Here is a 12,488-nt window from a genome sequence, read left to right as displayed (position 1 = left end):
TGGAAAACAACGGAATCGTTGCTTAGGATTGCAGTCTTGGGCACAAGGGGAGTTTTCTGCGAGATCTCAGTATCGCAGACACTCTCAGACACTGCAACAAGCTGTCTGTATCTGCAAGGTTCAAGGGGATTGGAGATAATCAAGGAACTGAGAGTTTATCCTCAGCAAAACCAAGACAAAACCTCGGTCCTTCAACACGTTTCAGATATTATGGAATCACTGGAGTCACAATAATGTGCAGAGCGAATAATAATAATAATAATAATCATCCTTGCACTTGATATGGCGCCTTATCATGTCTTCGAGAAGTCTCAAAGCACTTTGCAGAATATGCAGTAAAGTCAATTGACTGTATATTTTGTGGGAGAAGGTTACCAAAGGGGGTAGAAGCGAATTCAATCACTGATAATAACCCCCCCAAAAACCAAAAACAATAATGAATTGGTCATTTTCAATCTACGACTGTTTGTGGGACATTGCTGTGCGCAATTGGCTGCCGCGTTCGCCCACAAATATACAGTCAATTCACTTTACAGTGTGTTCTGTGAAGCGCTTTGGGACGTCCTCCCGACGTGAAAAGCGCTATATCAAATGCAAGGATTATTATTATTATTTGTTTTCATCTCTTTGTCCGCTTGATCTCTCTGTTACGCCTTACAGTCTAACTGTCCTCTTTATGTGTGTGTCTGACTCTCTCTCTCTCTCTCTCGCTGGCCTCTGTGTCACTACCCCTCCCGCCTCTCTGCATGAAGAAAATAGTTGTTGCTTTTAAAGTACTGAAATTTTGCGAAACACTTGAGATGTTTTTTGATGTGGTTGAAGGCACCGGGCCAAATGGAAGCAATTTATTATAAATTCTTTTTTTTCGGAATGTGCTTATGATAATTAGGAATCTTAGTAGTCGGAGGTTAACCACTCGCTTTAATCTTCCAGCTCTTTCTCCCTGTCTGGTGAGTGTCTCTCTGTGTCCTTCTCAGTCTCTGTCTGTGTACGCGTGTGTGTGCATGTGCGTGCGTGCATCTCTGTCTCTCTTTCTGACTGCACCTGTCACTCTGCGTGTCGCTGTAATTGCTGTACGCTTCTCTGTAGGTGGCTGTCTGTGTGCATTTCTTTCTCTCTGAATGTATTTTGAGTCCAGCATTTCATGAGCTGTTGAAATCCACACACACCCCCCCCCCCCCCCCCCCCCCAGCGCTGCATTGGAGTGTCGGCCTAGACTGTGGGTTTGAAGTCCTGACGTGGGGCTTGAACCCACAGCACATGACATCCTTGCTCTGGATACATAAATCGGCATGCCGCTGACTCAAGAAAGCTTTTAATTTCCCAGTGCAAGGAATATCATTATTATTACATCCTTCTGAGCCAGAGGCCAACTGAGTCAGACTGACAATGCTGAATATGTTCAAACATTTGGGTGTGGCCCAGCAATGAAACCGTATTCCGCTTCAAATTATTTCAAGGATAACTTGCTCGTGAAATCCTTGATCCCGTCCGACCGCAATGAGCCTTAATATTCTGACGGCGGTGGGGAGAGAAAGATGGGAGCAAGATACAAGTTGTAACTTCCGAGAAGTATGCCAGCTAAACATCTCATGTTCTGAACTACAATGAGAAAGCCTTGTAAAAACAGCAATCGAGAGTGGAACAGACACACAACACTCTCTCCCTTTCTCTCTATCTCTCTCAGACGGCTCTCGATCTCTCAGGCACCTGATAAATACACACCAGGTCCACATGAAAGAATTCCCAGAACATGATCCTTATCACAGTCAGATTTCCAAGTCTCCAAAAGGAGGACATCTCTTCTCAAAAAGTACATTTTCTGAAAAGCTTCTGAAAGAATAGTACTTTTCTATCTGTTTTGCTTTGAAAGCCCTCCACTGTCTTGCTCCTTCCTACCTCCGCGACCTATTAAAAACGTTATCATCCTGTCTGCTCCCTCCGCTCTCCAGGCACTGGCCATCTTCCATGTCCTGCCCCCCCCCCACCACCCCGTGTGCTCCACCATCGGCGGTCGGGACCTTCAGCCTTTCTGCCCGCACCCTCTGGAACTCCATCCCGGAGCCCCTTCACCTCACCCACTCCTTTGCCTACTTCAAGGCCGTCTCCAGACCTTCCTCGGTGACCGTGCCTTGGTCTTGCTCCCCCTCCCCACCCTCTTCTCAGCGAGAGAAACAACGGCGCTGGCGGTTTGGCACAACAAAAGTCGCTCGCAAGCGAATACCCCAACCAAGATTTGTGTCGAAATCATGCGTTGTGTGACAACAATATTTGGCGGAATTTTTCTTTTTTTTTGCCAAGGCAGAGTCCCTTCGAGATCTGACGGACAATACAAGGTACTGTATATTTATTTCCGCAGGCGAAGTTACATTGTGCGCTTTAATGTGTGAAAAAGCCAGGAAAAATCTTGACGTCTCCCCTTGTGTGTATGTGTGTGTGTGTGTGTAACAAAGCCTTTTAAAGGGTTTGTCTGAAATCATTACAATAGCAAACACGTTGGCGCCCTCTGCTGCACAACTGGGACTCGTAGATTATTTTCTATCTTCGCTAAATTTTGCAACTCGATGACGCAAATGGGGTTGAAACGTCCATCGCAAGTGCTGATGTGGGGGGGAGGGTGGGGGGAAGTTGGGGGATATCGAGGCATTTGCAGTGGCTGTAGCTCTTGAGTTTCACACTGTAGATCTGTGCTGACCTCAAGCCGGTTCAAGTTAACCAGGTCTGAGCCAGGACACCTGTGGAGAAAATCAGACTTAATCTGAAATCCCTTCTTATTTTGCAGCGAGTTCCTGACTGAAGAACATCGTTGATGCTTCCAGCTACGCAAAACATTCCTCCGACACATCACCTAACCATCGCTGTTTGCGGAACATGGCTGTGTGCAATTGACTCCTCTTCACAATAAACCCTGTGAAGCTCCTTTGAAACGTGCTCCCGATGAAAGGCGCTCTATCAAATTCAAGAATTATCATTATTATTGTTATTAAAAACCTTGAACCCCTTTCAGTTCCATGAATTTACCTACTTTCTTTTTAAAATACTACGCAGGAATGAGACGTACAAATTAAAAAGGGGTGAAAAGGTCTATTTATTTTTAACAATATTGATTAAGCTGCGTTTGCTCTCTCACTTCTCCCGAGTCCCCGATCTTGTGAGCACGTTTTTGTTTGTCACTGGCACGGAAACCTAAAAGGCAAAAAAGGCAGTTTAACCGTGACTCTCTCTCTCGCTCTGTCTGTCTGTCTGGGTAACTCTGCTGTACGATTGCAAGGCTTTTGCCAACTGTTCCCTATGTTTCGATGGTTGGGAAGAGTCAACCCTATTCCTGGGGATTCCATCCTCATCGTCTAATATCATTGGGAGATAAAGGGTGCCAAATCATCACCAGTTTTGTAGCTGTTGAGGGCGTAACAGATAAGATGAAGTATTTATAATGTGTACAGTTTATCTGTGTCTTGTACGCATTATACCCTATGCAATTGTGTATGTCTGACTGTGTCTATTTACCTATCCATTTTGGATTTACTCGGTATCTATTCCCGAGGGTGTACTGTTACCTAAGTCAGAGGGGATGGACTCAGCTCCTAAAGTGTTTGAAATAATCGTGATTTCGGGCAATGATTTGCTGCCAAAAATTGGGTGGGAAGGGTGAGTATTTACAAAATGGGGGGGGGGGGGTGCCGACACTTCAATGTGACAACACTCTCTCTCTTCTAAACGGTGTATACTCCACCTTTCGATGAAGGTTTTCTTGCTTTGTTGCTCTTTGGGGATGTAGATGCGAGTCATTGATGGTGTGTAGATCCTCCTCTCGATCAGCTCAGGCTCCAGGCCGGTGGAAGGTATCTTGTTTTGGGGGAAACGTTCCCTCAGCAGCCGCTTCTCCATGGGGGTCGGAGCCGGCATCTTGGGGGGTGCATATGTGTCCCTGATTATGATGAACATACTGAGGAAATAACAAGGAGTCGGCGTTAGCCAGAGTCACAGAACAGGCCGTAAGGCACTCTCACACAGGTTAACACACAGGCTGGAACGTGTCACACACAGGCTAACACACAGGCCGCAGTGTGTCAACATCAACAACAGATTGCATTTATGTAGCTCCTTTCACGTCAGGAGGACGTCCCAAGGTGTCAGACAATGAGAGGTTTGCACCCAAGCCATGGGTTGGGATCAGAGAGACGTGGAGGTCAAGGAGGGGTGGAGGAGGGACGATGACTGAAGGCACCGTCGAAGAGGAAGGTCTTGAGACGGGCCTCGAAGGAGGCAAGGGAAGGAGGGTAAAGTCTCACACACTGTGTATCGCACAGGCTGGAATGTGTTGGGGCCAAAGGTGCCTGGAGCACGGCAAAACTCCTTCATCAATCAGACGTTATCCAAAGGCGGAGCCACAAAGCTGGGGCCTCAGGATTATTGACCCGCTGAGTCAGAAGCAGAACCTGTTTTACGTCAACTTGTACATAAATACTGGGTCCTTTAACATGTTTCAAAGTGTTCACCAGCTACAAAGAGCTTGAAGATCGGCTCGGCCTACGTGCTGACCTGTAGGGCTGTTCGCTTTTGAGTCTCTGAGGCTTTGAGACCATTGAGCTGCAGGGCATTGCTGGAGGTATTGTTGAAGGCATTCTTGGAGGGGTGGCTATCGCAGCTCTGTAGGAAAGCATGGACTGGGGTTCGTACATGGAGCTCAGCATCTGCCCTTTGACAAGCAAAGGTGTCCTTGGAGCCCGCATCTGAACGCTTTCTTCAGTGAACACTGAGAACACAGGGGAAGCAAATGGTCGTTAAAACTTTTCAAAGTTATTTGCTGTTCGTAAATGCACAATGTGCAATGTTCCTCCGAACACGGCTTCCTCCCTGCTTCCAGGAAAGGTGGGAGCGCGGGAGGGGAGACGGAGAGGGTAGGAGGTCGAGGAAGAGAGGAGGGATCGAAAAGGGACAGAAGGAGAAAGAACGAAAGACAGAACGAACGAAACGACAAGAGGAAAGAAGAGAGAAAACAGAAAATTAAAAGGAGAAGAGGGTTCTTTTATTGTTGGTGCTCACCCCCCATTAACCGAAACAAAGTGAAATCGCGTTCCACTAAGGAGAAGAGAAGTGTGGAAAGAGAGTAGAGATACAGAGATACACACACACACACAAAAACAGGAGTAGGCTATTCAGCCTCTCGAGCCTGTTCCGCCATTTTAGAAGATCATGGCTGATCTATACCTCAAGTCCAGTTACACACCCTTGTCCCATATCCCTCAATACCCTGACCTACCAAATATTTATCTTTACCTCCATCTTGAAAATGTGAATGGATCCAGATGTTGGAGGTTGTGGGCTGTGGCAGCATCACTTACCTTTCTGGACATGTCCTGCTATTTTCTTCATCCTCTCCATGTGTCTCAAGTTCAACAGCATTCGTCGCTCCCGGTTCTCAGTCTCTCGCTTTTCCCTCCCTACCTTCAGGCTTTCCCGCCTAGAAGCGACGCAAAGCATTTCCCCCGTCAGCATCGGGTTAGAATCTGTCCTTCACACTCACTGTAACGTGAAGCTTCAAATTCGAGGCACGAAAGGGGACCTTGTTGATGCTTTCATGGCTATTGCTGCCTCTGGACTTGGCTGCCTTATTCCTGCCAAGCTCCGAGTACAGTAAAGCTCGCATACGTCTTATCTTTATAGCAGTGACAACAGCAACTTGCATTTATATAGCGCCTTTCACGAGGGCTAGCGTCTCGGGAACGCTTCTGACGAACCAATACGCTATGGAACGCCACGTGAGGATGGCGGCACACAGCAAACTGAAAGAAAACTGGAACGGCGGGGATGGGGTGGATGGAAAGTTTAGAGGGAAAAAGTGTCAGTCTCAATCACACAACGATTACCTCTGCAGCTCAAAATCTATCCAGTCGTAGGCTTCCCCTTGTCTCTTGCTGGAGGGAAACAAAGATATCTCGTGCCTACTAATAATAAAATAATAATAATAATCCTTGCTTTTGTTACAGTGCCTTATCATGTCATTGAAACGTCTCAAATAGCTTCACAGAATATAGAGTCTTGTAAAGTGGATTGACTATGTATTTTGTGGGTGAAATGCGCAGTTAATTGCGCACAGCAGTGTCCCACAAACAGTCATGGAATTCCTGGTATATTAGTGATCTAAATGAATAGTGAATAGCCAGAACATAATTAGATAGATCCCCGTAACGGAAAGTTACACCGAGACACGAATCCAGAAAGAATCTTTGAAATTATAAAGAGATCTTGATCTCCCACACCAGACCCCGTTATTCTCCCCTGATTTGCATTTAATTATCAGCAGCTTTTTAATGTTGTGCTTGGCGTTACATCTGCCCTGTTGTCACCTCTCTCGCGTGTACCTCGGTCTATCACCAGTGGCCTGCAAAGATAAAAAAAAAAAGCATATATAAATAATGACATCAAAAGGTAGGGTCAAAACTACAAATCCATTGCTAGTTATTTTGTTTGTTGAATTTTTCTTGCTCGTTAAGCGAGGGATGTTTGTGCTGGGAAGTGCTCCCTTGGAAGATGCCTTTTTACCCGTTTAGAACAAGGTGTGCCTTTCATACGTGAGTTCAAGCTGCTGCTTTCAATGTGAAGTCACTGTCCCAGCTCAAACCCAGCCCACACTTGTTGCATATCCCTTAATACCGTGACCTAACAAATAGCTATCCATCTCAGTCCTGAAGATGTGAATGGATCCAGCCATCACAGCCTTTTGTGGGGAGAGAGTTCCAGGTTTCCGCTCCCCTTTGGGTGGAAAAACCACCTCCTAATTTCACTCCCAAATGGCATAGCTCAATTTGAATCAACAATCTGCTTGAGGTCAAAGAAACTCGGCAGAGGTTTGTCATCCCAGAGGCTCCTGGTGTGAACTTGCACCTCCTAACTCCATTACTGGACACAGTTTCAGCGTTGTCAAGGCAGGTTTGAGACAAGACACCAAAGAATATTTCTTTACACCAAGAATAATTGCCAGCCAGAAAGGGTGACTTAGGAAAGTTTCAAGCCAGGAAATTCTTTGATTCCTGCAATGGGACAGTGGTAAAAACGATGAAATCAAAACAACTGATGGGCCTTGGTTTTCCAAACCTCTCCGTATGATCTTTCGGGGGATGGGAAGGTGGGGGAAGAAATATTCTCTCTCAAAACTATCGTGTATGATTCTCTTACCAATTGATCGGGCAACATTTTGGGCAAATATTTACTTCTGCCTTTCTCTTTCTGCTTTTCTTTCACTGGCTTTTTCTCCTGGGGGTAGGTTCGCTTTATTTCAAAGAGACAGAATCATTAAGAATATATTTGCTGCTTATAGTCAAGAAAAAGAGGAATCCTTGCATTTTGTTCTAGCCATTCACTCAGGAAGCCTCCAAGAGTGTGCGTGGGGGAAGATGTTACATATTTGAACTTTAGGAGAGCATTTCATAAGGTGATGCATACGAGACTTGTAGCCAAGCTGACATGTGGGATTGATGGAAATAACAGCAAAATTGTTAGAGGAATGGTGAAAGGGAAGGTGTCAGAGAGTGGGAATTAAAGGATGGCCACACTGCGTTACACAATCAAATGCAGGACTCGGTGCTGAAAACGGATTTCATTGCTTACCTCTTCTGACGGTGTCGCACTGATTTCATCTACAAGAAACACAGATCTTACAATCAATGTCCAAAGCACTGGGCCTAACACCTTTCAAACTACAATAATAATTCTCGCATTCGATATAGCACCTTATGCTGACCAATTTATTATTATTTTAAAAGGAATTATTGCCCTCGGAAAAGCGAGCGTGTGAATAACTAGAAAACCCCACCATATATAAGTGCAGGAAGAAAGTTTGCTTGAGAGTCAAAGAATGAAGCATCAGCTACATTATACTGCTGTCACCTTGACTTACCAGCACTGGACAGATATGATACTAGCGTCAGGGCTGAACCCTCCATAAACATAACCGACTTCTTCTTCTGCAGAATAAATTAAGAGCTAGTCAGGCATTAGTAAAATCAAGTATGCTATTTAAGCTTGCTTTGTCACACATTAATTATGTTTGCAGCTTGCGTGGTCTGGCAATTGAACCACGACATGACCCACTTTTCAAAACTTTCTGCCCCTCATTTTTTTTCCACCTGATTTAATAATAATAATCCTTGGATTTTATGTAGCGCTTCATCACAACGTCTCAGAATGCTTCACAGGATACACCATAAAGTGCAGCGACTGTTTTGTGGGAGACGTGGTAACCAATTACATGCAGCAGTGTCCGGCAAACAGCCATGGAGTGAGTGACTGATTTTATCTGTGGGATTGTTGGCCAAGACACTGGGAGAAACTCCCTTCTCTTTTCGAATAGTGCCAGTCGAAGGACTTCACTTCCGACAATGCAACAACTCCCCCGCCCCCCAGCACTACATTGGAGTGTCAGCTTAGACTATGTGAGTTAAAGTCCTGACATGGGCTTGAACCCACAACCTTCTGACTTATTGACTACCAATGAGCCAGGCTGACACACCAGCGTGCAAATGCTTCTGAACAGCGTGTGGGAACCTGATCTGACTTCCCTCACGCATTTTCCTGGATTTAGTGCTTGCGAGACTTTACCTCACCAACTCTGTGTTGATTAACAGCCGGAACTTGAACTTCCTTTCCGTTCCCTATTGGCTTTTGCGAAACTATGAATACACACACAAAGAGAATCAGCACGATACCAACAACTGCAATCATGCAACTGCGACCAAAAGATCATCTATGGGGCAGCTAAAATGAGCAGTGATAAGCGTGGGCTTAGCTCTTTCACATAATACAGGGTGTCCACAAAGTCCTGTTAACTCCCCTGTTACAAAACAGCAATGTTAAAGTACAGAGGAGCTGAAACAAGCTGTCAGAGATGCATTTTGCCTCCTCACTCCATCCAACATCTTGCACCGAACATGGCAACAGATCATTAGCTGCCCTGAAAATGATGGCACACACACACACACTAAATACAATTATCATTCATTCTTCCATACGATTCAGTTGATGGTCAGTGCACTGTGCGTGTAAAAAAAACACGGGGTTAACATGACTTTGTGGACACCCTTTGCAGTGAGGATCAGAGGGGAAGGGTGAACCCATCAACTGCTCTCACACGCCTCCCGAGTGACCAGTCGGGTGGTTTAGACCAGACATAATGGGAACCAAGTGATGGGATAATAATAATAATAATCTTTGCATTTGACATAGCGCCTCCTCATCACGTCTTTGAGCGCTTCTCAAAGCACAGGATATACTGTAAAGCGAAGTGACCGTATATTTTGTGGGTGAAACACGGCAGCCAATTGCGCACAACAGCGTCCCCACAAACAGTGGTGGACTGAATGACCGATTTATTGTCGGATCCACCGCTAACTTGTGATTGTTAACTGCTTCCAATTTTTGGGTTGCTCTTGTGGGCAGATGCTGGCATCTTTGCCTTGGAAGTCCACACGACGTGAAAGGCACTTTACAAATGTAATGTGTTGTTGTTGTTTGCGTGCTACAATTTACATACAGAAGCAGCTGTTACCTGTTGTTGAGGTCAAGCTTCTTTTCTTTGACAACTGAAGAATAAAATCATATATTCCGTCAGTCAGAGACTTAAAAAAAGAGAAGCCTCAAAGAGGTCCCCATAGAGGTACACAAGATACTTTGCCTGACAAATTAAATCCGCAATGGCACTTTCAGTTAAAACAAGGCGGCCGGACAAGAGGGTACAAGCTTGGGATTGTGAAGGACAATTTCAGGAGGCATCAGGAAGTATTTTGTTACCCAAGGGAGCGTTCGACAGGTGAAAGAGATAATAATAATAATAATAATCCTTGCATTTGATGTGGCACCTTATCACATCTTCGAGACGTCTCAAAGCGCTTCACAGGATATACTCCAACGTGAATTGACTGTATATTTTGCGGCCTAAACGTGGCAGCCAATTGCGCGCAGAGGTGTCCCACTAACAGTCGTGGATTGAGCGACCAAATAGATAGGATGGAAGGGTGAGATCATTGTTCGGAGAGACGTTTCATCTAAGTCTTTCTTGTGACCTCCTGTGACTTAGCTCAATCATGTTACCGAATAACACAAGCAGAGTAGTTCATGCAGATACCTTTCTCTTCGAGGGTTTCGGCGGCTTCTCCTTCTCTGACGGAAAGATCTCAGTGTCCTTGTAAATACTGAGGAAAAAACTTTCCGGTTCCTTCTCTGTTGCGCTTTTCTAAAGGGGGGGAAAAAATTACATTTGAAGCTTCCTGAAGAAATATCTTTCAGACGGGTTAAAAAAAAACAACATAGTAAAGCAGAGAATGAGAAAAGGACATTTGTCCCCTTTCCCTTCACTTGACCCTATTGTGGACCCACCCTATCTCCTGGGGGAAAGATCCACATATATAACTCTAATTATATAAGTCTTTACATTCGGTATACAGTAGCACTTTCACATCATCAGGAAGTCCCAAAGCACTTCACAAGATACACTGGATGTAAAGTAAGGTGACCATATTTTGTAAAACCGAATCCAGGGTTACATATTTAAAAAATTAAACTCTCCACAATTCCCTATGTGCAGTTACTGGAGAATCCTGTTGGCTTAATGGCTGTGTTTCTCTGACAATAATAATATAATAATAATCCTTGCATTTGATATAGCGCCTTATCACGTCCTGAAGACAGCTCAAAGCGCTTCGCAGAATATACTGTAAAGTGAATTGACTGTATATTTTGTGGGTGAAACGCGGCAGCCAATTGCCAACAGCAGTACCACAAACAGTCGTGGATTGAAGCGACCAATTTATTATTATTATTATTTTGAAGGAATTATTACCCCGGAAAAGCGATCTGCCAATCGAGTAACAAACGGGTTCCTACTTACAGGTAGGTAAACAGAGGCACGTGGAGTAAGGAAACTTGCCCAACATTTCGCCCTGTCGGGAATCAAACTCGCTTGCGAGGTAAGTGCTCTAACCACTGAGCTACAGGACTCCATTGTTTTTGCTCAGTTCATTGCTGAACTCCCTCCAATACTGTTCCTATACAGACAACTATCCACGTTCAAAGGGGTTCAACCACCTGGAAACGCTGTTGGATGCCAAGCCTACCGGCCGACCTCTAGCTTCAAACATTGAGAAAATACCTTGGACAGACTTTGTGTTCCAGAACATTTATATTTTGCTCTTGGCTTTCCCAAACCTGTTTTCCTAAATCCTAATAGCCTCCCCTCCACCTCGAACAGCAACTGGAGGTGACACCCGCAATGATCCTAACAGAGCAATGTCGCCAATACCTTGCCTTTGCTTGACATTGGAGGTAGAATATTTGCCGAGTGTGTTTTCGTGAACTTTTCTGGTAACAAATCTATGAGAGAGTTTGACAGAGGAGCAACAATAACAACAACAACTTACATTTGTATAGCGCCATTCACGTCAGGAGAACATTTCACAGAGAGAAACTGCCAACCAGGGAAATATTACCAGTTTCCAATAAGATGTCGGGATTTGTATTTGAATTAACCAAAACCCTAAAGAATTGAGCATTCTCAGATAAAGATTTAATAACTACGCTGTTTTATTGCTGCGTGACAGACAACCCCATCCAGTGGCGATCGAGCAGTTGGGGACCCCCTGATCTAGATCAATAGACCCCCATCCCCTCCAATCTGAGTAACTGGGAAATTACATTAAAAATGCACACATTCGGAGGGTTCCAACCCCTGAAATGATCTCTCCCCGACTAACTTTCACCTTTCTTAATAATACTAATCATTGTATTTGATACAGTGCCTTATCACGTCTTCGAGACGTCTCGCAGCGCTTCGCAGAACATACCGTGAATTGACTGTGTATTTTGCGGGCGAAACGCGGCAGCCAATTGCGCACAGAAGCGTCCCCACAAATGGTCGTGGATTCAGTCAGCAACTTACGATTGAGAGATCCAGAGAGTAACTGGAGGAAATTCTTGCCCTCGTATAAAACACGCATCAACCGTAGGAAAATAAAATGTCCTCCTTAAATTTTTTTCTAAAATTCCAAAGAATACCTGTTTCGTTGCTGGCCATATGCAGCTGCTCCATAGGTTCCCTCAACAGTACTTGTGCCGGGCTCATATGTAGATCCACAGAAGATGAGGGGGATGATGAATAAGATGACGTGAGTGAGGAACTGTCTTCGGCAAGTGGCACATCATAGGGCACTTCAGTGTCCTCATCCTGGGCGGGAATCTAAATGAGAGATAAGGTGGATATTGATAAGCTCTTTCCACCAGTCGGTGAGGCCAAAACTACAGGGCATCAATATAAGATCAATAGGTAACAACAACTTACAATTATTTAGCACCCGACACGCGGCGCAGTGCCTCGGAAAGCCTTAACAATTGCAGAGCTCAACGCCGAGCCCGAGGGAAGGAGGATGTGAGTGTAAGCACGGTTGACGACAACGACAACAAAATGACATTTGTATAGCGCCTTTCACATCGGGAGG

General features: G+C 44.9%; 1 protein-coding gene across 3 annotated transcripts; it reads right to left on the bottom strand.

Annotated features, from left to right (window-relative positions):
• Positions 1-3,049: 3,049 nt before the first annotated feature.
• LOC103176678 lies at positions 3,050-12,180 on the bottom strand. 3 transcript variants are annotated; one of them, XM_007890355.2, is made up of 13 exons: positions 12,049-12,180; positions 11,297-11,367; positions 10,124-10,231; positions 9,548-9,581; positions 8,602-8,672; positions 7,901-7,967; positions 7,612-7,640; positions 6,351-6,385; positions 5,871-5,948; positions 5,346-5,464; positions 4,543-4,756; positions 3,734-3,946; positions 3,050-3,186 (listed from the first exon to the last, which is right to left on the bottom strand). In XM_007890355.2, exons 1-13 carry the CDS (start codon positions 12,113-12,115, stop codon positions 3,171-3,173), a joined length of 1,122 nt encoding a protein of 373 aa, XP_007888546.2. In that variant the 5' UTR covers positions 12,116-12,180; the 3' UTR covers positions 3,050-3,170. The 3 variants fall into 3 exon arrangements, with proteins under 3 accessions (XP_007888546.2, XP_042195405.1, XP_007888547.2); XM_042339471.1 differs by having other exon boundaries at positions 5,871-5,945; XM_007890356.2 differs by having other exon boundaries at positions 5,871-5,918.
• Between the last annotated feature and the right edge of the window lie 308 nt (positions 12,181-12,488).

Source organism: Callorhinchus milii, unplaced genomic scaffold (genome assembly GCF_018977255.1).
Source record: "Callorhinchus milii isolate IMCB2004 unplaced genomic scaffold, IMCB_Cmil_1.0 Scaffold12, whole genome shotgun sequence".
NCBI classification, from domain to species: Eukaryota; Metazoa; Chordata; class Chondrichthyes; order Chimaeriformes; family Callorhinchidae; genus Callorhinchus; species Callorhinchus milii.
The sequence above is the reverse complement of the archived record's forward strand: the minus strand, read 5'-3'. Positions and strand labels throughout refer to the sequence as shown.

What these genes read in the sequence shown, in the direction of transcription:
- LOC103176678 (XM_007890355.2), bottom strand. Translation starts at nt 12,115, where the DNA reads ATGAGCCCGGCACAAGTACTGTTGAGGGAACCTATGGAGCAGCTGCAT. An exon ending in ATCAACACAGAGTTGGTGAG is followed by an intron (nt 7,968 to 8,601) that starts GTAAAGTCTCGC and finishes TTTATTCTGCAG; the next exon opens with AAGAAGAAGTCGGTTATGTT. An exon ending in AGCAGGACATGTCCAGAAAG is followed by an intron (nt 4,757 to 5,345) that starts GTAAGTGATGCT and finishes CTGTGTTCTCAG; the next exon opens with TGTTCACTGAAGAAAGCGTT.